Source organism: Leptodactylus fuscus, chromosome 4 (assembly GCF_031893055.1).
Source record: "Leptodactylus fuscus isolate aLepFus1 chromosome 4, aLepFus1.hap2, whole genome shotgun sequence".
NCBI classification, from domain to species: domain Eukaryota; kingdom Metazoa; phylum Chordata; class Amphibia; order Anura; family Leptodactylidae; genus Leptodactylus; species Leptodactylus fuscus.
In genome coordinates, this window is record NC_134268.1 from 145,827,249 (window position 1) to 145,850,659 (window position 23,411).

Below are 23,411 nucleotides of genomic sequence, written 5' to 3' on the forward strand. Positions count from 1 at the left end.
TAACCCCCGAGTGCAAGAATTGCAATTGGGTGGAAAAAAAAAACAGGAAGGGCCAGACAGACATTCAGAAGCCCTCCATCCCCCTTCCCCAGCACCCCAAACCCCCCAGCACTCCAACCCTCCCCCTTGTATTAATAATGTTCCTAATAGCCCTTATATAAATACTGCATATCATTAATACAAGGGGGGGGGATTATATAGGGACTGTTAGGGGCATTATTAATATAAGGGGGGTATTATTAATATGGGGCACTATTTAAAGGGGACCTTTCATGAGTTGGGGCACATGCGGTTTTATATATAGCTGGAAAGCCGACAGTGCACTGAATTCAGCGCACTGTCGGCTTTCCCATTCTGTGCCCCCAGTGAAGAGCTATCGGTCCCGGTACCGTAGCTCTTCACAGTCAGAAGGGCGTTTCTCACAGTCAGTCAGGAATGTCCTTCCTCACAGCAGAGCCTATAGCGCTGTACTGTGAGAGGGGGGAGGAACACCTCCCTCCCCTCCTGATAGTACTGGGGGGGTGTTCCTCCCCCCTCTCACAGTACAGCGCTATAGGCGCTCCTGTGAGGAAGGACGTTCCTGACTGACTGTGAGACACGCCCTTCTGACTGTGAAGAGCTACGGTACCGGAACCGATAGCTCTTTACTGGGGGCACAGATCGTGAAAGCCGACAGTGCGCTTAATTCAGCACACTGTCGGCCTTCCAGCGGTATATAAAACCGCATGTGCCCCAACTCATGAAAGGTCCTCTTTAAGGGGCTTTGTGTAGGTGAGGACAATATGGGTCAGGTGCCTGGAGAAGTGAGGAGGCAAAGATGTCTGTGTTTCAAACTTTACAGAGACAAATCACATGCTGGAAGAAGTGGTCATGGCGATTAGTGAGGGACGTCTCTGGTAAGTCACCACAAAATGTTATGCACTACTGTACCACTGTATTCACTGTAATGTTACAGCCCCCCCCCCCCCACGCGGTATTCAGTCCGGCAGGAGGGCGCCTTTCTGTCATTCGCCTCAGGCAGCAGAAAGGCTAGGTTCACCACTGCCCACTAGACAACACTTCTAACTTTCAAAAGAAGGCAGCCTATATCCATTTTCATTTTTTTCATTGTGATATGCTATCATTACTTAAGTATCACTGTATCACTAAAAACTCCCATCAATATCTAATTATAGGGAAAAACATTGAGGCCCTGCCAGTCAAGAGAACAAAGTGGGAGAAATGTTAAGAAACTGAAATGCCTCTTTATTTCTTGACACCTCCAGTTAACATTTATGGAGGCCACAAACATTGAATACGGCCTATTGTGGAGCCTCTAAAGTAAAAGTTGGGCAGAACCAACAAGAGAGAAACAGTGATAAACCACACAGCTGACAATCTATTCATAAAAACATATTAGATTGTCAGGGGGAAAAGGCCGCATAGTCTATATAGTCTGTTCTTTATATTATTAACATTAAACTGGGATGGATATGTATTTATTCCAGGCATGCAGACATTCACTTACTGTAGATTTCCCAATTTCATCCACTGGTAGTTTGTTCTAAGGCTCAACTACTCTTTCAGTAAAATAATCTTGTTCAAATGGTTCCTGATGGAGCCCCCAAAACAGATTTATACATAGGCTAATGGACAGCACACAAACAGAAAACTGACCCATTATAGTGAATGGAGCTATTTTCACAGGCTAAAGGTCCGTGAGAATTTTTTTTTCTCTTTACTCGTCTGTTCAAGTCTAGCCATTCAACCAGCTGATATAGTTGTCCTTGTTCAAAAATACCTAGTCCTTACTGTCTAACAAAGTGAGGCTCTGTACTAACACTTTAGCTTCTGAGAGATCCATAAAGCTTAAAAGATCTTAAAAGAATGTGCTTATAAAGGATCTGTGAGGGTCTTTAGTTACTGGCTACAAAACTGTAGCAGAGCGTGGAGATGATCCCAGCAGAGAAGAAAAAAACACCAGTGCGAATAACAAAAATGGTTTTATTAGCAATCTTAGAATATGTTTTATTATGAGGTTCCTGCTTCTGTTGACTTCAGTACTTGTTAACTACCTCTGCCAAGAGTATATAAATGGAGAGTATATAAATCATTTGTTATCCTGTAATAACACACCTTTGATTCCTTTATACCACTATTGACACTTCCACAGGCTAGGCGATACGTGCCAGATCAGCGGTAGTCCAAACTCTCAGACAACCGATCGTCAGAATAAGGGTTTTGTAACTTTCTACGTGAATGAAACACCACACAAGCATGTCTATTGCACTCTATTCTAGTCCGGGACACTGCTAGAGACAGCCAAGTAATAGCTGTCAGTTATCTCTGGTCTGCCCATAGACTTGAATAGATCACAGCAGCCATGAATGTCTCTTAACCCATTCATGTAGAGAGCTACAGGATCCTAATTCAGAAGATCAGTGGGGGTCCCAACAGTGGGACTCCCAGAGGTCTGGCACTTACCCTCTGTCCTGTGAATAGGGAACAAGTGTCTATAGTGGCCCATTCCCTTTGAGTTTATCGCTTTGTGGAGCCATCGTGGTATAACTTTTAGCATCACTGTTACGTTAGTGTGTGAACATCCACGTAAAATCTAGCAATAGAGAAATCCATTGTAAAATCATCTTTAAACAGTTAAACACAAGCTGGAAAAATAAGCTTTAGCTACTTATCTAACAGAGAAATCTTCTCCACAGGGAGCTATTTTGTCTAACAAGCTGCTTTTCCATATTTAATGCAGAAAAAGCGTTGTGACACATGTCTTCAACATTTCCAATTTATACGTCTTGAATTTAGAAGTTTAGCTGAAAATGACTTCTTTCGGAAATTTCTACTTTATATTGTGAAAATATTGTGATCTACTCAGTTGTACAAGTAGCAATTAAAGAAGCATTAAACCATGATAAAAAGGCCTATAAGTCACACTGTATAATTGGTTCTGGTGGTTTTCACATCTGGAGATACATATATAGTTACATAGTTACATAGTAGATGAGGTTGGATAAAGACATCAGTCCATCAAGTCCAACCTATAACCCTACAATCCCTACAGTGTTCATCCAGAACAGTATATGACATAACATAAGATTGACTTTCTGCCAGTAAAGTTAGCCTCTTTATAAACTGAAATGGGTGATAATAAACTAGACAATATATACATGCTAATGCCCACCACACACATACAAACACACCTACTCTGATCTTACATACCCCCTATATGAAAGGGTCTACCTGGTGACATGAGCTATCTTTTCTACTTACTTAGTTAAACACTACATAGAATAATAATCCATCATCTTCAGCAAAAATCAGATTATAAATTTGAACTGACATCCTAAATTATCAGCAGTAAAACAATTCCGAAAAAAAATTCTAAAAATTCCTAAATAAGCACAAAACATTAGAAATTTGTATAACATAATTCTAGAATTGCTATATTTTTAAAGGTTTCATTATTACCTGAGGCCCAACCGAGAATCCTGGATGAGACTGGCTTGGGTGATGAGGATCGTTTGTCCCCGACTCAGGCGGCACGGAGTTGCCTCTGGCCCCTACAATGTAAAGAGAACGTGTGTCTTATTATGGGAAGCAGAGATCAGCACATTACATTTCACTTGTGATGTCACCGAGCATCAGGCTGAAAATGATATGCTTAAATGGTTTATCAATAACCCGAGAGCTCAAATCACTTATCAGCTGCATAAATTATGCTAAGGCTCATTCGCAGCAGTCGTCTCATTCAGAGAGATACAACAATCTGACAGCACAGAAACTGAACCTATCATCAGTAAGGCTAATGTGGGTCACATTATCCATCAATTTACATACATGACTTCCCAGCGTGACTGTGTAGTGTAATTTCTTTTCATGCTCCAATGAGCGAAAGCTAGTGTAATTCTTAAACATGCTTCAAATAAAAGAACACCAGGAGCAGGATTGCCTTTCACTACTGATATACAACACCAGATTTGCTTTCTATTGAATGTGTGAAAAAAAAGGTACATGAATAATAAATTCTCTGTATATCAATTAAATCCGTCCCTTTCTCGAGCTCCACATGTATAACTGATATAACGGATTGCAAATTATTTTAATATTTTAACCATCAAAAACATAAAAGTGACTTATTTCCTATAATGTAAACCAGGGTCTTAAAGAAAAACAAAAAAACAAAACAAAAACAAAACCATATATATAATTTCCAATATTAAATTTAGTCTGAACTGCACCAGATGAGTTATTGCTGCTTATAAGATAAATTAAGATAAATTACTATTCTGTTTAACATGAGACGTTTACATTTACACATTAAGAGTGGGTATATCTGTAGATTTCATTGGTGAGGGTCTCTTTGCTGGGAGCGACACTAATAGCTAGTTTTACAGGCTTATTCTAGTAGTATTGAGTTATTAACTAAGCACTGAATATAATAAAACTGCTAAATCCATGGGGGTCAGACCCTGGGACCCTAATAAATTAACAGAATGGGGTCTTGCATATCTGGATACCCCATGTATTGGAAGACAAGATAGTCCCATAAAACTGTATATGCATTTCTGCATGACTGCCTCTCCATCTAAATCCTCCAGGCAGAGGTCTTGCTGCAGGACATGGTCATACTCACACATAAGTAGTTGAACACCCCCCAATCTCGCATTTATCACCTATTCAGTGGATAGGTGATATCTTTTTGAGGGACTACTGTACCCCTGAGATTACGTCTCTGTGTCTGTGTGTAGACTTGTTGAAATCAATAGGGTTGTCCAGGAATTTTATTTATAGGCCTTAATATATGAGGGCTGAGCTGCTGTACAGGCTCCCAGCCACTATACAGGGGCTGGAGTTATCTCTTTCTAGATCCCTGCTTAAGGGCATTTGAAGTGACCTTGAACAGCTGATGCAAGCGAGGGCTGTCTATTGGCGCTCACCAATGAGATTTCAGAAATTCTAGGCCAACCCCTTTAAGTGACTATATTCCTTTTAACAAAAACTCAGGGAATTTATGAACCCATCTACATTTTCTGGAGTGGATGAACGTAGAGGTGGCAAATCAACAAAACAATAAGTGAACGAACAAAAGGGAAATCAAATTAAATTGATATTTTTGCCTTGAAAATAGCATCAATTCTTCTAGGTACACTTTCACACAGATTTTGAAAGAACTCAGCAGGAAGGTTGGTCCAAACATATTGGAGAACTAAGCATAGATCTTCTGTACCTCCATGTTATCCTAGACAGACTGGATGATATAAAGATAAAGACTCTACTGTATAGGGGTCATATCATTACCTCCTGGACGCCTCCTCTAAAGGATGGTCATATCAAATATTAATTTGATTTAGATTTCTCTTTTGTTCATTCACTTAACTTAAAAATAAACTATTGACACTTCTATTTTAGAAAGCATTCATACTGTGCAACATTTTTCCAGACCTGTCTAAAACGTTTGCATAGTTTTCTAGCATGAGATACAGTAAAGACGTCCTTACTAGAGATGAGCGAACACTAAAATGTTCGAGGTTCGAAATTCGATTCGAACAGCCGCTCAATGTTCGTGTGTTCGAACGGGTTTCGAACCCCATTATAGTCTATGGGGAACAGATACTCGTTAAGGGGGAAACCCAAATCCGTGTCTGGAGGGTCACCAAGTCCACTATGACACCCCAGGAAATGATGCCAACACCTCTGGAATGACACTGGGACAGCAGGGGAAGCATGTCTGGGGGCATCTAACACACCAAAGACCCTCTATTACCCCAACATCACAGCCTAACAACTACACACTTTACACACTCAATACCACCTCTCTGACAGTAGGAAAACACCTTGAAACATGTGTATTTGGCACTTGCAGTGAGGAGAGCTTGTCACCAGCAGTGAATTTGGCCCTTGTAGTAAGTTGAGGTTGGCACCAACATTTGTTTTGAAAATCAGGGTGGATTGAGCCTCTAACCAGCAGAGTTTGGGCAAATTCATGGTGGAGGGAGCCTCTAAAAACCCCAGTTTGGACCAATTCATGGTGGAGGGAGCCTCTAACCAGCCCAGTTTGGGCAAATTCATGGTGGAGGGAGCCTCTAAAAAACCCAGTTTGGACCAATTCATGGTGGAGGGAGCCTCTAACCAGCCCAGTTTGGGCAAATTCATGGTGGAGGGAGCCTCTAACCAGCCCAGTTTGGACCAATTAATGGTGGAGGGAGCCTCTAACCAGCCCAGTTTGGACCAATTAATGGTGGAGGGAGCCTCTAACCACCCCAGTTTGGACCAATTCATGGTGGAGGGAGCCTCTAAACAGCCCAGTTTGGGCAAATTCATGGTGGAGGGAGCCTCTAACCAGCCCAGTTTGGACCAATTAATGGTGGAGGGAGCCTCTAAACAGCCCAGTTTGGACCAATTAATGGTGGAGGGAGCCTCTAACCAGCCCAGTTTGGACCAATTAATGGTGGAGGGAGCCTCTAACCAGCCCAGTTTGGACCAATTAATGGTGGAGGGAGCCTCTAACCAGCCCAGTTTGGACCAATTAATGGTGGAGGGAGCCTCTAAACAGCCAAGTTTTGGGAAATTCATGGTGGAGGGAGCCTCTAACCAGCCCAGTTTGGACCAATTCATGGTGGAGGGAGCCTCTAAACAGCCCAGTTTGGGCAAATTCATGGTGGAGGGAGCCTCTAAAAAACCCAGTTTGGACCAATTCATGGTGGAGGGAGCCTCTAATTAGCCCAGTTTGGACCAATTAATTGTGGAGGGAGCCTCTAACCAGCCCAGTTTGGACCAATTAATGGTGGAGGGAGCCTCTAACCACCCCAGTTTGGGCAAATTCATGGTGGAGGGAGCCTCTAACCAGCCCAGTTTGGACCAATTAATGGTGGAGGGAGCCTCTAAACAGCCAAGTTTTGGGAAATTCATGGTGGAGGGAGCCTCTAACCAGCCCAGTTTGGGCAAATTCATGGTGGAGGGAGCCTCTAACCAGCCCAGTTTGGACCAATTAATGGTGGAGGGAGCCTCTAAACAGCCAAGTTTTGGGAAATTCATGGTGGAGGGAGCCTCTAACCAGCCCAGTTTGGACCAATTCATGGTGGAGGGAGCCTCTAAACAGCCCAGTTTGGGCAAATTCATGGTGGAGGGAGCCTCTAAAAAACCCAGTTTGGACCAATTCATGGTGGAGGGAGCCTCTAATTAGCCCAGTTTGGACCAATTAATTGTGGAGGGAGCCTCTAACCAGCCCAGTTTGGACCAATTAATGGTGGAGGGAGCCTCTAACCACCCCAGTTTGGGCAAATTCATGGTGGAGGGAGCCTCTAACCAGCCCAGTTTGGACCAATTAATGGTGGAGGGAGCCTCTAAACAGCCAAGTTTTGGGAAATTCATGGTGGAGGGAGCCTCTAACCAGCCCAGTTTGGACCAATTCATGGTGGAGGGAGCCTCTAAACAGCCCAGTTTGGGCAAATTCATGGTGGAGGGAGCCTCTAACCAGCCCAGTTTGGACCAATTAATGGTGGAGGGAGCCTCTAACCAGCCCAGTTTGGACCAATTAATGGTGGAGGGAGCCTCTAAACAGCCAAGTTTTGGGAAATTCATGGTGGAGGGAGCCTCTAACCAGCCCAGTTTGGACCAATTCATGGTGGAGGGAGCCTCTAAACAGCCCAGTTTGGGCAAATTCATGGTGGAGGGAGCCTCTAACCAGCCCAGTTTGGACCAATTAATGGTGGAGGGAGCCTCTAAACAGCCAAGTTTTGGGAAATTCATGGTGGAGGGAGCCTCTAACCAGCCCAGTTTGGACCAATTCATGGTGGAGGGAGCCTCTAAACAGCCAAGTTTTGGGAAATTCATGGTGGAGGGAGCCTCTAAAAAACCCAGTTTGGACCAATTCATGGTGGAGGGAGCCTCTAATTAGCCCAGTTTGGACCAATTAATTGTGGAGGGAGCCTCTAACCAGCCCAGTTTGGACCAATTAATGGTGGAGGGAGCCTCTAACCACCCCAGTTTGGACCAATTAATGGTGGAGGGAGCCTCTAAACAGCCAAGTTTTGGGAAATTCATGGTGGAGGGAGCCTCTAACCAGCCCAGTTTGGACCAATTCATGGTGGAGGGAGCCTCTAAACAGCCCAGTTTGGGCAAATTCATGGTGGAGGGAGCCTCTAAACAGCCCAGTTTGGGCAAATTCATGGTGGAGGGAGCCTCTAACCAGCCCAGTTTGGACCAATTAATGGTGGAGGGAGCCTCTAAACAGCCAAGTTTTGGGAAATTCATGGTGGAGGGAGCCTCTAACCAGCCCAGTTTGGACCAATTCATGGTGGAGGGAGCCTCTAAACAGCCCAGTTTGGGCAAATTCATGGTGGAGGGAGCCTCTAACCAGCCCAGTTTGGACAAATTAATGGTGGAGGGAGCCTCTAACCAGCCCAGTTTGGACCAATTAATGGTGGAGGGAGCCTCTAACCACCCCAGTTTGGGCAAATTCATGGTGGAGGGAGCCTCTAACCAGCCCAGTTTGGACCAATTCATGGTGGAGGGAGCCTCTAACCACCCCAGTTTGGGCAAATTCATGGTGGAGGGAGCCTCTAAACAGCCCAGTTTGGGCAAATTCATGGTGGAGGGAGCCTCTAACCAGCCCAGTTTGGACCAATTAATGGTGGAGGGAGCCTCTAAACAGCCAAGTTTTGGGAAATTCATGGTGGAGGGAGCCTCTAACCAGCCCAGTTTGGACCAATTCATGGTGGAGGGAGCCTCTAAACAGCCAAGTTTTGGGAAATTCATGGTGGAGGGAGCCTCTAAAAAACCCAGTTTGGACCAATTCATGGTGGAGGGAGCCTCTAATTAGCCCAGTTTGGACCAATTAATTGTGGAGGGAGCCTCTAACCAGCCCAGTTTGGACCAATTAATGGTGGAGGGAGCCTCTAACCACCCCAGTTTGGGCAAATTCATGGTGGAGGGAGCCTCTAACCAGCCCAGTTTGGACCAATTAATGGTGGAGGGAGCCTCTAAACAGCCAAGTTTTGGGAAATTCATGGTGGAGGGAGCCTCTAACCAGCCCAGTTTGGACCAATTCATGGTGGAGGGAGCCTCTAAACAGCCCAGTTTGGGCAAATTCATGGTGGAGGGAGCCTCTAACCAGCCCAGTTTGGACCAATTAATGGTGGAGGGAGCCTCTAACCAGCCCAGTTTGGACCAATTAATGGTGGAGGGAGCCTCTAAACAGCCAAGTTTTGGGAAATTCATGGTGGAGGGAGCCTCTAACCAGCCCAGTTTGGACCAATTCATGGTGGAGGGAGCCTCTAAACAGCCCAGTTTGGGCAAATTCATGGTGGAGGGAGCCTCTAAAAAACCCAGTTTGGACCAATTCATGGTGGAGGGAGCCTCTAATTAGCCCAGTTTGGACCAATTAATTGTGGAGGGAGCCTCTAACCAGCCCAGTTTGGACCAATTAATGGTGGAGGGAGCCTCTAAAAAACCCAGTTTGGACCAATTCATGGTGGAGGGAGCCTCTAATTAGCCCAGTTTGGACCAATTAATTGTGGAGGGAGCCTCTAACCAGCCCAGTTTGGACCAATTAATGGTGGAGGGAGCCTCTAACCACCCCAGTTTGGACCAATTCATGGTGGAGGGAGCCTCTAACCACCCCAGTTTGGACCAATTCATGGTGGAGGGAGCCTCTAAACAGCCCAGTTTGGGCAAATTCATGGTGGAGGGAGCCTCTAACCAGCAGAGTTGGGGGAAATCAGGGTGGAGGGAGCCTAGTATTAGCAGAATTGTGCAACGCTTATGGTGGATGAGTATGAGGATGCGGAGGAATTGGAGAGGTTGAGTACAGACATGGAGTTTCATGTTGGGGTGCTTTACACAGGTGGGCACAAAAATGACGGCTCTACCCAGTGGTGGTTCATTTTTATCAAAGTGAGCCGGTCGGCACTCTCAGCTGACAGACGGGTGCGCTTGTCAGTGATGATGCCACCGGCTGCACTGAACACCCTCTCAGATAGGACGCTGGCGGCAGGACAGGACAGCACCTCCAAGGCATATAGGGCAAGTTCAAGCCACAGGTCCAACTTCGACACCCAATACGTGTAGGGCGCAGAGGGGTCGGAGAGGACAGGGCTGTGGTCGGAAAGGTATTCCCGCAACATGCGCCTATACTTCTCACGCCTGGTGACACTAGGACCCTCCGTGGCGGCACTTTGGCGAGGGGGTGCCATCAAGGTGTCCCAGACCTTAGACAGTGTGCCCCTCGTTTGTGTGGACCGGTGAGAACTTGGTTGCCTACTGGAGGAACTGCCCTCCCTGCCGCCAACGTCACATGCTGGAAACATCTCCATCATATTCTGCACCAATTGCCTGTGGCAAGCATTGATGCGATTGGCCCTCCCCTCTACCGGAATAAAAGACGAGATGTTGTTTTTATACCGGGGGTCAAGGATAGCAAAGATCCAGTACTGGTTGTCCTCCATGATTTTGACAATACGCTTGTCGGTTGTAAAGCACCCCAACATGAACTCAGCCATGTCTGCCACAGTGTTAGTTGGCATGACTCCTCTGGCCCCACCGGAAAGTTCAATCTCCATTTCCTCCTCATCCTCCATGTCTACCCATCCGCGCTGCAACAATGGGACGATTCGAAGTTGCCCGGAAGCCTCCTGTATCACCATCACATCATCGGACAACTCTTCTTCCTCCTCCTCCTCCTCCTCCTCCTCCATTAAACGCAGTGAAGCGGACAGATGTGTGGACCTACTCTCCAGCTGTGACGGATCGGATGCTATCCCTAACTCCTCTGTGTGATCTGAGTTATCCCTGATGTCAATCAGGGATTCTCTCAGAACACACAAGAGCGGGATTGTAAGGCTCACCATCGCATCCTCAGAGCTCACCCTCCTTGTGGACTCCTCAAAGACCCGTAGGATGTCACAAAGGTCTCTCATCCATGGCCACTCATGGATGTGAAACTGAGGCAGCTGACTTTGTGGCACCCTAGGGTTTTGTAGCTGGTATTCCATCAAAGGTCTCTGCTGCTCAACCACTCTATTCAACATCTGAAACGTTGAGTTCCAGCGTGTGGGGACGTCGCACAAAAGCCGGTGTTGTGGCACATGCAGGCGTTGCTGGAGAGATTTTAAGCTAGCAGCGGCTACTGTCGACTTGCGAAAGTGGGCGCACATGCGCCGCACTTTCACCAGTAGCTCTGGAACATTGGGGTAGCTCTTTAGGAAACGTTGCACCACTAGGTTGAAGACGTGGGCCAGGCATGGAACATGTTGGAGTCCGGCAAGCTCCAGAGCTGCTACCAGGTTCCGGCCGTTATCACAAACGACCATGCCTGGGCCCAGGTGCAGCGGCTCAAACCATATTGCCGTCTCATCGAGGAGGGCATCCCTCACCTCGGAGGCAGTGTGCTGTCTGTCCCCCAAGCTGATCAGCTTCAGCACAGCCTGCTGACGTCTACCAACGCCAGTGCTGCAACGTTTCCAACTCGTAGCTGGGGTCAATCTAACAGCGGAGGAGGAGGCGGTGGCGGAGGAGGAGGCGGTGGCGGAGGAGGAGGCGGTAGAGGAGGAGGAGGAGGGGGGTGTTCTTCTCGTGTCCCTGCCAGGAATGTTAGGCGGGGAGACGAGGTACACCGGGCCAGTTTGGGAAGCAGTCCCAGCCTCAACTACATTCACCCAGTGTGCCGTCAGTGAAATGTAGCGTCCCTGTCCGCATGCACTTGTCCACGCGTCGGTGGTCAAGTGGACCTTTGTGCAAAGCGCGGAACTAAGGGCCCGCCTGATGTTGAGTGACACGTGCTGGTGCAAGGCGGGGACGGCACACCGGGAGAAGTAGTGACGGCTAGGGACGGCATAGCGAGGTGCCGCAGTTGCCATCAGGTCCAGGAAGGCGGGAGTTTCAACAAGCCGGAACGCCAACATCTCCTGGGCCAGCAGTTTAGCGATGTTGGCGTTCAAGGCTTGCGCGTGTGGGTGGTTAGCAGTGTATTTCTGCCGCCGCTCCAATGTCTGAGAGATGGTGGGTTGTTGTAAAGAAACGCCTGATGGTGCCTTTGATGGTGCAGGAGAAGGAGATAAGACAGGACCAGGGGAGGATGAGGTAGAAGTCAACAAAGTGGCGGAGGCAGATGAAGTGGTGTCCTGGCTCGTCCTCTGGAGTGCATCGCCAGCACAGTCAGCAGTGGCAGTGGCAGAGGCAGAGGCAGAGGCAGTGGCAGTGGCGTGAACGGCAGTCGGCCTTTGTCCTGCCGTTGCTGCCTGCCACTGATTCCAGTGCTTGGATTCCAAATGACGGCGCATTGAAGTGGTGGACAGGTTGCTCTTCTCAGAGCCCCTAATCAATTTCGAGAGGCAAATTGTGCAGACAACACTATATCTGTCCTCGGCGCATTCCTTGAAAAAACTCCACACCTTCGAGAAACGTGCCCTCGAGGTGGGAGTTTTTCGGGGCTGGGTACGAACTGGAACATCTTGGGAGATTCCGGGTGTGGCCTGGCTTCGCCTAAGCTGCTGACCTCTGCCTCTGCCTCTAGCTACCCTTTTTGGTGCTGCACCTGCCTCAACATCCACACTACTTTCCCCGCTTGACATCCCCCCTGTCCAGGTCGGGTCAGTGTCCTCATCATCCACCACTTCCTCTTCCAACTCCTGTCTCATCTCCTCCTCCCACACAATGCGCCGGTCAACTGGATGCCCTGACGGCAACTGCGTCACATCATCGTCGATGAGGGTGGGTTGCTGGTCATCCACCACCAAATCGAACGGAGATGGAGGAGACTCTAGTGTTTGAGCATCTGGATACAGATGCTCCTCTGTTAGGTTCGTGGAATCGTGACGTGGAGAGGCAGGTTGAGGGACAATGAAAGGAGCGGAGAACAGCTCTGGGGAGCAGGGACAGTTTGGGTTATTGTTCTGTAAAGCTTCGGAATTTTGGGAGGAAGGAAGACAAGACTGTTGGGTAATAGGAGGAGAGGAGGCAGAGTCTGACTGGCTGCTGGACAATGTGCTGTAAGCGTTCTCTGACAGCCATTGCAAGACCTGTTCCTGGTTCTCGGGCCTACTAAGGTTTGTACCCTGCAGTTTAGTTAATGTGGCAAGCAACCCTGGCACTGTGGAGTGGCGCAATGCTTGCTGCCCCACAGGAGTAGGCACAGGACGCCCTGTGGCTTCACTGCTACCTTGCTCCCCAGAACCATTCCCCCGACCTCGCCCACGGCCTCGTCCACGTCCCTTTCCGGGAGCCTTGCGCATTTTGAATTCCTAGTTAGAAATTGGCACTGTATACCAGTAGTAAAAATTGTGGGTGCACGTAACCCCAATATATTCTTTGAATTCCCAGTCAGAAACTGGCACTATATGGCAGTAGCAAGAAATGAGGGTATTTGTATTCCCAATATACTCTTTGAATTCCCAGTCAGACAATGGCACTGTATACCAGTAGTAAAAATTGTGGGTGCACGTAACCCCAATATATTCTTTGAATTCCCAGTCAGAAACTGGCACTATATGGCAGTAGCAAGAAATGAGGGTATTTGTATTCCCAATATACTCTTTGAATTCCCAGTCAGACAATGGCACTGTATACCAGTAGTAAAAATTGTGGGTGCACGTAACCCCAATATATTCTTTGAATTACCAGTCAGACACTGGCACTATATGGCAGTAGCAAGAAATGAGGGTATTTGTATTCCCAATATACTCTTTGAATTCCCAGTCAGACAATGGCACTGTATACCAGTAGTAAAAATTGTGGGTGCACGTAACCCCAATATATTCTTTGAATTACCAGTCAGAAACTGGCACTATATGGCAGTAGCAAGAAATGAGGGTATTTATAACCCCAATATATTCTTTGAATTCCCAGTCAGACAATGGCACTGTATACCAGTAGTAAAAATTGTGGGTGCACGTAACCCCAATATATTCTTTGAATTCCCAGTCAGAAACTGGCACTATATGGCAGTAGCAAGAAATGAGGGTATTTGTATTCCCAATATACTCTTTGAATTCCCAGTCAGACAATGGCACTGTATACCAGTAGTAAAAATTGTGGGTGCACGTAACCCCAATATATTCTTTGAATTCCCAGTCAGACACTGGCACTATATGGCAGTAGCAAGAAATGAGGGTATTTGTATTCCCAATATACTCTTTGAATTCCCAGTCAGACAATGGCACTGTATACCAGTAGTAAAAATTGTGGGTGCACGTAACCCCAATATATTCTTTGAATTACCAGTCAGAAACTGGCACTATATGGCAGTAGCAAGAAATGAGGGTATTTATAACCCCAATATATTCTTTGAATTCCCAGTCAGACAATGGCACTGTATACCAGTAGTAAAAATTGTGGGTGCACGTAACCCCAATATATTCTTTGAATTACCAGTCAGAAACTGGCACTATATGGCAGTAGCAAGAAATGAGGGTATTTATAACCCCAATATATTCTTTGAATTCCCAGTCAGACAATGGCACTGTATACCAGTAGTAAAAATTGTGGGTGCACGTAACCCCAATATATTCTTTGAATTCCCAGTCAGAAACTGGCACTATATGGCAGTAGCAAGAAATGAGGGTATTTGTATTCCCAATATACTCTTTGAATTCCCAGTCAGACAATGGCACTGTATACCAGTAGTAAAAATTGTGGGTGCACGTAACCCCAATATATTCTTTGAATTCCCAGTCAGACACTGGCACTATATGGCAGTAGCAAGAAATGAGGGTATTTGTATTCCCAATATACTCTTTGAATTCCCAGTCAGACAATGGCACTGTATACCAGTAGTAAAAATTGTGGGTGCACGTAACCCCAATATATTCTTTGAATTACCAGTCAGAAACTGGCACTATATGGCAGTAGCAAGAAATGAGGGTATTTATAACCCCAATATATTCTTTGAATTCCCAGTCAGACAATGGCACTGTATACCAGTAGTAAAAATTGTGGGTGCACGTAACCCCAATATATTCTTTGAATTCCCAGTCAGAAACTGGCACTATATGGCAGTAGCAAGAAATGAGGGTATTTATAACCCCAATATATTCTTTGAATTCCCAGTCAGACAATGGCACTGTATACCAGTAGTAAAAATTGTGGGTGCACGTAACCCCAATATATTCTTTGAATTCCCAGTCAGAAACTGGCACTATATGGCAGTAGCAAGAAATGAGGGTATTTGTATTCCCAATATACTCTTTGAATTCCCAGTCAGACAATGGCACTGTATACCAGTAGTAAAAATTGTGGGTGCACGTAACCCCAATATATTCTTTGAATTACCAGTCAGAAACTGGCACTATATGGCAGTAGCAAGAAATGAGGGTATTTATAACCCCAATATATTCTTTGAATTCCCAGTCAGACAATGGCACTGTATACCAGTAGTAAAAATTGTGGGTGCACGTAACCCCAATATATTCTTTGAATTCCCAGTCAGAAACTGGCACTATATGGCAGTAGCAAGAAATGAGGGTATTTGTATTCCCAATATACTCTTTGAATTCCCAGTCAGACAATGGCACTGTATACCAGTAGTAAAAATTGTGGGTGCACGTAACCCCAATATATTCTTTGAATTCCCAGTCAGACACTGGCACTATATGGCAGTAGCAAGAAATGAGGGTATTTGTATTCCCAATATATTCTTTGAATTCCCAGTCAGACAATGGCACTGTATACCAGTAGTAAAAATTGTGGGTGCACGTAACCCCAATATATTCTTTGAATTACCAGTCAGAAACTGGCACTATATGGCAGTAGCAAGAAATGAGGGTATTTATAACCCCAATATATTCTTTGAATTCCCAGTCAGACAATGGCACTGTATACCAGTAGTAAAAATTGTGGGTGCACGTAACCCCAATATATTCTTTGAATTCCCAGTCAGAAACTGGCACTATATGGCAGTAGCAAGAAATGAGGGTATTTATAACCCCAATATATTCTTTGAATTCCCAGTCAGACAATGGCACTGTATACCAGTAGTAAAAATTGTGGGTGCACGTAACCCCAATATATTCTTTGAATTCCCAGTCAGAAACTGGCACTATATGGCAGTAGCAAGAAATGAGGGTATTTGTATTCCCAATATATTCTTTGAATTCCCAGTCAGACAATGGCACTGTATACCAGTAGTAAAAATTGTGGGTGCACGTAACCCCAATATATTCTTTGAATTCCCAGTCAGACACTGGCACTATATGGCAGTAGCAAGAAATGAGGGTATTTGTATTCCCAATATACTCTTTGAATTCCCAGTCAGACAATGGCACTGTATACCAGTAGTAAAAATTGTGGGTGCACGTAACCCCAATATATTCTTTGAATTACCAGTCAGAAACTGGCACTATATGGCAGTAGCAAGAAATGAGGGTATTTGTATTCCCAATATATTCTTTGAATTCCCAGTCAGACAATGGCACTGTATACCAGTAGTAAAAATTGTGGGTGCACGTAACCCCAATATATTCTTTGAATTCCCAGTCAGAAACTGGCACTATATGGCAGTAGCAAGAAATGAGGGTATTTGTATTCCCAATATACTCTTTGAATTCCCAGTCAGACAATGGCACTGTATACCAGTAGTAAAAATTGTGGGTGCACGTAACCCCAATATATTCTTTGAATTCCCAGTCAGACACTGGCACTATATGGCAGTAGCAAGAAATGAGGGTATTTGTATTCCCAATATATTCTTTGAATTCCCAGTCAGACAATGGCACTGTATACCAGTAGTAAAAATTGTGGGTGCACGTAACCCCAATATATTCTTTGAATTACCAGTCAGAAACTGGCACTATATGGCAGTAGCAAGAAATGAGGGTATTTGTATTCCCAATATATTCTTTGAATTCCCAGTCAGACAATGGCACTGTATACCAGTAGTAAAAATTGTGGGTGTATATAGCCCCAATTCTATTGCTAGGGGACTTGCAGGGTATTTCTGGGGTGAAGGTGGGGGGGCACACCGTTGGAACGGGTATCGGGGTATATATCGGGTATACGGGAATACACTGACAGTGTATTCCATTCAGGATCCTGGGAAAGCTGGGTTGCGGCGATTGAGCCCGTCAGTGCCACGTTACACTGACAAGCTTCTCCCTGCAATTTAGCTCTTACAAGAGCTGTTGGTTGTCTTCTCCTTCCTATCCTAGCCTGTCCCTGCCTACCCAGAATCTAAGCCCTAGCTAGCTGGACGGAAACCTCCGTCCTCGGTGAATTGCAAGCTCAGAATGACGCGAAGCTGGGCGTCGCTGTTCTTTTAAATTAGAGGTCACATGTTTTCGGCAGCCAATGGGTTTTGCCTACTTTTTTCAACGTCACCGGTGTCGTAGTTCCTGTCCCACCTACCCAGCGCTGTTATTGGAGCAAAAAAGGCGCCAGGGAAGGTGGGAGGGGAATCGAGTAATGGCGCACTTTACCACGCGGTGTTCGATTCGATTCGAACATGCCGAACAGCCTAATATCCGATCGAACATGAGTTCGATAGAACACTGTTCGCTCATCTCTAGTCCTTACTACTAACTATGCCCTGACGGATCAATCATGTGCAGATACCTATGACACTGTAATACTGAACCTAAACCCAGTCCTGTATAATGGCTTGTTTCCTGTACTGTCTACTTTCACAGATACAGTCTGCTTACTTACTGCATGAAGAGGGCTCCCTTGGTAGTTAGTCAATGGCTCAGCTCACTTAAATAAATACATTGGTCTGCAGGCACTTGATGTTTATTTTTCACAAACATTATTATCATCCTTCTTAGACAAATGTTATGCATAATATAGTGAAAATTAACATTTTAGACTGTTTTCATTAAAGCATTGATCGATTTAAGGAGTCTATCACCAGCAAAATCTCTTATACACTGCTTATACACTGTTGTAGGTGTGGGTAGTCATATAGTGAACGGACCACTGCAAAAGTATAATCCTTTTGTTCCGAGAAAATCTGTTTTACAAATGAATCTGTTTGGTGCTGCCAAAGCCCTTGTTTTCATCTGTGGTTGCCCCCGACAAGGGCTGACATGGGCCCCCCCCCTCCCGACCGACACCAACGACCTCGACCGACCCCCTCCTACGCATTCCTGCGCATTCTATTATGCCCCATAGTGGCCCCTTCATACAGTATTATCCCCCATAGTGGCCCCTGCACACAGTATTATCCCCCATAGTGCCCCTGCACACAGTATTATCCCCAATAGTGGCCCCTGCATACAGTATTATCCCCATAGTGGCCCCTGCACACAGTATTATGTCCCTTAGTGGCCCCTGCACACAGTATTATCCCCCATAGTGCCCCTGCACACAGTATTATCCCCAATAGTGGCTCCTGCACACAGTATTATCCCCAATAGTGGGCCCTGCAAACAGTATTATCCCCCATAGTGGCCCCTGCACACAGTATTATGTCCGTTAGTGGCCCCTGCACACAGTATTATCCCCAATAGTGGTCCCTGCACACAATATTATGTCCCACTGTGGACACCCATAAACAATTATTATACTTTGGGGTCTTTTCAGACCCCAGAGTAATCGGAGACCCGGGGGAATAAAAACTACTGTTTCTTACCTGTCCTCCGGCTCCTACGCTGTGTTCTCTGCTGCCGTCCTTCTTCAATGACGTCGGACGTCACATGTCCCGGGACGCAGGCCGGGTTCATGTGATACCAGAGACGTCAGAAAGGACGTCAGGAAGGAGGCCTGGCAGGATCGTGGAGAGGTAAGTAACAGTGTTTTTTATGTTTCTTACCTCTCCCGGGCCGCCGATCATTATACTCAGGGTTCCGAAAAGACCCCCTTGTATAATGATAGCAGCAGTAGCGGCTGTCACCGGGCCCCTAATGTCCCGGGCCCTGTGGCAGCTGCCTCTGCTGCTATGGCGGTAGTTACGCCACTGATTGTAACATAAGAATTGAGCTGGTCCTAATGCAAGGCAGCCACAGGCAAAAATCAGTACAGATTGGAACTTGATTTTCTTGGCAGCAGTGTTGCACCTTGACACAAGAAAGGTATATTCACTATGCATACAAGTGGGTTAGAATAGGTTTTGATGGGAGCAGAATCCCTTTAACTGGATTTTCTAGACTAAAAATTCTGATGACCTGTCCTAAAGTTAGGACACAGTGGCGTAACTACCGTGGTAGCAGCAGTAGCAGCTGCCACAGGGCCCGGGACATTAGGGGCCCGGCCACTATGGGGTGTAATAATATGTGCAGGGGCCACTATGGGGCGTAATAGTGTGTGCAGGAATGCGGGGAGTAGGGTTGGTCGGGGTTTTCGACGTCAGCCGGGGGGGGGCCATGTCAAAGGTTCGCCACGGGGCCCCGCCATTCCTAGTTACGCCACTGTTAGGACATCAATATCATATCAGTGGGGGTCTTTCCGGATCATCAATATCAGATCAGTGGGGGTTCAATACCTGGTGCCCCCATCAATGAGCTGTTCTCAGCAGCTGGTACACAGAGACTGGAACAGAATGTAGAATGAATGAATGTAATGGCTGAACCAAGTCACTTTTGTACCTGTATTTTTAAGGGCACCGTTCTTTACACTTCACTGAACTATGTTTTTAATACTAATAGGCAGGGGGAAAAGCATGGAAGGCTCAGTGGAAAGCACTGTTACCAGGCAGAACTGGGGCCCTGGGTTCAAATCTGACCGGGGGCAACAAAAGCATAGAGTTTTTTATTGATCTCCCTGTGTTGGGTCCTCCCGATTCCTCTCCCATGTCAAAAATATACTGGTAGGCAAATTGGCTTCCCTACTCCACAATGCTCCTTGAGTCTTTGTGCGAGAAGTGCATTGTAAATGTTTGTCATTGTCATTGGACATGCAGAACAATAGTAGAGGCAAAGCGTAAGGCTTATATACATACATGGGCCCACCACTTAAATGACAATAATATCACATAGTGCCCTGAAGTCACCATAGTGTACAGAATTTGTATATAATGAAGGTACAGATTTGTATAGTTACAGTAGGGTCCAGGCATATATTAGGACATGTCATAGCACCATACTGGAAGCTTAGGCCTCTTTTAATAACATATCAGGGTTTGGGTCAATGTTTTGCATCAGTGTTTGTAAGCTAAAATCAGGCGTGAGATGAAACACAGAACAGGTAGAAATCTTCCCATTCTATTGTAATTTCTGTGCAAACTCCACTCCTGTTTTTTCTCTCCATCCTATTGCAACACAATAAAATACTAGTATAAATGTGTGCATTGCAAGTTCTGAACATGGTCATATTTAACAAACAGCATATCCTCTCTTAATAATTTAACAATGTCTCATTGCATTATAATGACAATAAAATTGACTACTACATATAATTCAATGGGATTTGGTATCTCTGTGGCCTGGTGTCAATCAGAGAAGGGCTACAAATAGGATTAAGTAATAAATGTGCAAAGCTATATTGCGTAAATTTGAAAATCTGATTAATCTGTAATATCCTTTGTGCACAAAGTCAGAAATGGACATTGCTCTGGGAATACTTACAAGCACTCAGCTGAAATATCTAAATTGATTTTGGAACAAACTAATAAAAACACAGAGACTTGCTGACATTTTTATAAAGTGATTTCTGTCAAAATACGTCTGGCATTTAAATGACCACTGTCATTTCCAGACCGGGAGAAGATGCCCTATTATAATCCTAAAAATCAAAACAAAGAAAACAGTTTCTTTAAAATATCACTCATTGAAAACAGGGATTTTTCTTTTTACTTACTTTAAAATTAGTCATCACAAAGTTTACGTCTATAGGACTTGATCATTATGGCGTATTATTTTAGCGTAGCAGTTTCTGATAGTATATTAGATTAGACGGAATGTTACCAGATTGACCCCTTGAAATAATCTAATGTCTGATTATGTAAATTAATATCTATTTATCTAGACTAAAGTAAGTGTATAGTGAGTCCAAACCAAGAAGCAAAATCAAGATACAGTTAAAGTCTACTCTAGCTCTTATATAGGAAGCTTGCAAGAGCTGATAGTGTAATATGTTGGGTTCTTAATATCCTTTGTGCATTTGGTGAGTCTTATGGTGTCCCATAAACTCTTTGGCATAATTAAAAAGATGAATAAAGGTGTTTAGATATGTCCAAAGCTAGTCGGAATAAGGTAAAGTATGTGTGCAGTATAAAAGATGACTCAACAAGAGCAGCATGGTGGTTCAGTGGTTAGAACTGCAGCCTTGCAGTGCTGGAGTCCTGGGTTTGAATCCCGCCAGGAATGACAACGGCGAGGAGTTTGTATGATCTCCCTGTGTTTGCGTGGATTTCCTCCCATTCTACAAAAACATACTTAAATGAAAAAAAAAGTATATTGTGATCCCTATCTATCACAATCTACTTTAAAAAAAAAAAAAATGACTCGAGTAATAAAAATATGGCACCAAAGATGCATGCTATATGTAAATAGAACAGGTTGACCAAATAGATAACCAACATAGGCAAATCTTTTTTTTATTTTCCACCTTCCCCCCAGGGTGTGCCAAGAAAACCCCTTAAATGATAAATTATTAATTATTATTATTAATTATTATTTCTGGAATTAAATATTAATTATTTATCCTTAGGATAGGCCTTCAGTATATAATAGGTGGGGCCCAGTACTTGGGATCCCCAAGAATCTGTTGCTTGAGACAAGAGGAGTGCTAGGTATTCTGTAGAGACACTGCAGTATTCAATGAAACATGGTGGTTTCCATACTCAACTGATCGATGGTCAGATCGCCTTCTAAGGAAAGGTTATCAATATTTTAGCAACTAAAAGCAGCTTTAGGGTGTATTCACACAGAGTTTTGTGGGGCTGTTTTTGCCACAAAACTCGTGGGAAGTATCAGAACTGTAAAAACAGAATCCAATTGAGTTCAATGGGTTCCATCTTGTGCGCGCTACACATTGAACTCAGTGGGAGCCTTTTTTAACCATTGATTTCAATGGGTTTTATTTAACGCGCATAACACATTGAAATCAACGGGTAAAAAAGCCTCCCATTGAGTTCAATGTGTAGCGCGGGTAAGACGGAACCCATTGAACTCAATGGGATTCTGTTTTTACAGCGCTAATACTTCATTCGAGTTTTGTGGCAAAAACAGCGCCACAAAACTGTGTGAATGCACCCTTAGGCTGAGGTCCCACGTTTCAGAAAAGCTTCATTTTTTGTTGGTTTTTGAGCTATAGTTGGAAGTGGATTGAGCTAAAAAAAAGTGGAGCAAAACCTGTAAAAAAAAATAAAATGGGGTTTTTAGCCTTCAAGTGTTAAAGGGGAACATAATCATATTTAAATTGGTAGACAAAAATCAGTTGCCAAGGAATATGACCAGGAAAGGAGCTTTCTTTGGTATGGCACTTATCAGAAACTTAAAATCTTTTCTTTATTGTGGTCAAGTTATCTTCTGGTGCACCTGGTCATGAAAAGGAGATTTTGGTTATGCTTCTAACAAGTTCCAGACCATAGAAAGCTCCTGCATTCAAAACAAAAGGTTGTTGATCACTAAGGGGGCATTCACACTACTGTTGGTGTCCGCTCAGCAGTGTCCATGGCTATTGTCCGTACAAGATTTTAGCAACGGACACTCGCTGGTCCGTTTGCAATTTCCATTCATTTTAATGCAATTTTATCCTGTATCCTTTAGTGTCCGTTTGTGTCCGTTTTTTCAAGCGGACAAAAAAAACCTACATGCAGGAATTTTCTGTCCATTTGAAAAACAGACAGTAAGTATCTGTTTTTTGTTTTTTGGTTTTTTTTAACACTGATGTCTATGGCCAACGGACAGCAACTGATAGCCATCAGTTACTGTCCGTTTGTGTCCGTTGTGATAAGTGTCCGGATTTTTTTGGTTTTTTTAAACGGACACCTTCTGAGTGGACACCAACGGTAGTGTGCACCCTACCTAAGATGGTTACAAGAAATCTTTAAAACTGCAATTTTTTTTAAAAAAAAATTTATATTTGCAAAAATCAGTAACTTTTAACTGTCTATAAATGTATATAGGGTTATGTTAATGGGAAAACCCCTTTAAGGATATTACTATATTGCGAATTTCAACTACTAAGCCAAGAAGGACATGCTATAATCATATAAGGTTAAGCTTCAGATTGGGCATTTGGGTAAATTGTGACTCTCTCATTGAAAGGGTTACAGGGGTTTTGGTTGTTCCTTATACTGGAGAGTGGGTAGGCCAAAATCTCTGCTCCATATGAGGTGAGCAGTATTATATGTAAAAATGATAGTATGTTGGTCCTGTTACAGATTTAGCATTTTTGCATTGAGGACCAGTTACCATGACAGTACTGTGATTTTAGTTTCTTCTCAACAAGAATGGAAAATATGGAGACCTTTTCAATTTCATCCTGAGTAGAACACATACACCTACCAATTAAAGACACATTTAGGCCAAGGTCCCACGTAGCAAGTTGCAGCC

General features: G+C 44.6%; 1 protein-coding gene across 6 annotated transcripts in view; it reads right to left on the bottom strand.

Annotated features, from left to right (window-relative positions):
* Positions 1–23,411, bottom strand: part of POU6F2 (POU class 6 homeobox 2) — a 474,882-nt gene that overhangs the window by 235,589 nt on the left and 215,882 nt on the right. For all 6 annotated transcript variants that reach the window (XM_075271186.1, XM_075271183.1, XM_075271184.1 and 3 more), the window contains exon 3: positions 3,460–3,551. In XM_075271186.1, the coding sequence (XP_075127287.1) occupies positions 3,460–3,551 (92 nt within the window). The remainder of the gene's footprint in view (positions 1–3,459; positions 3,552–23,411) is intronic.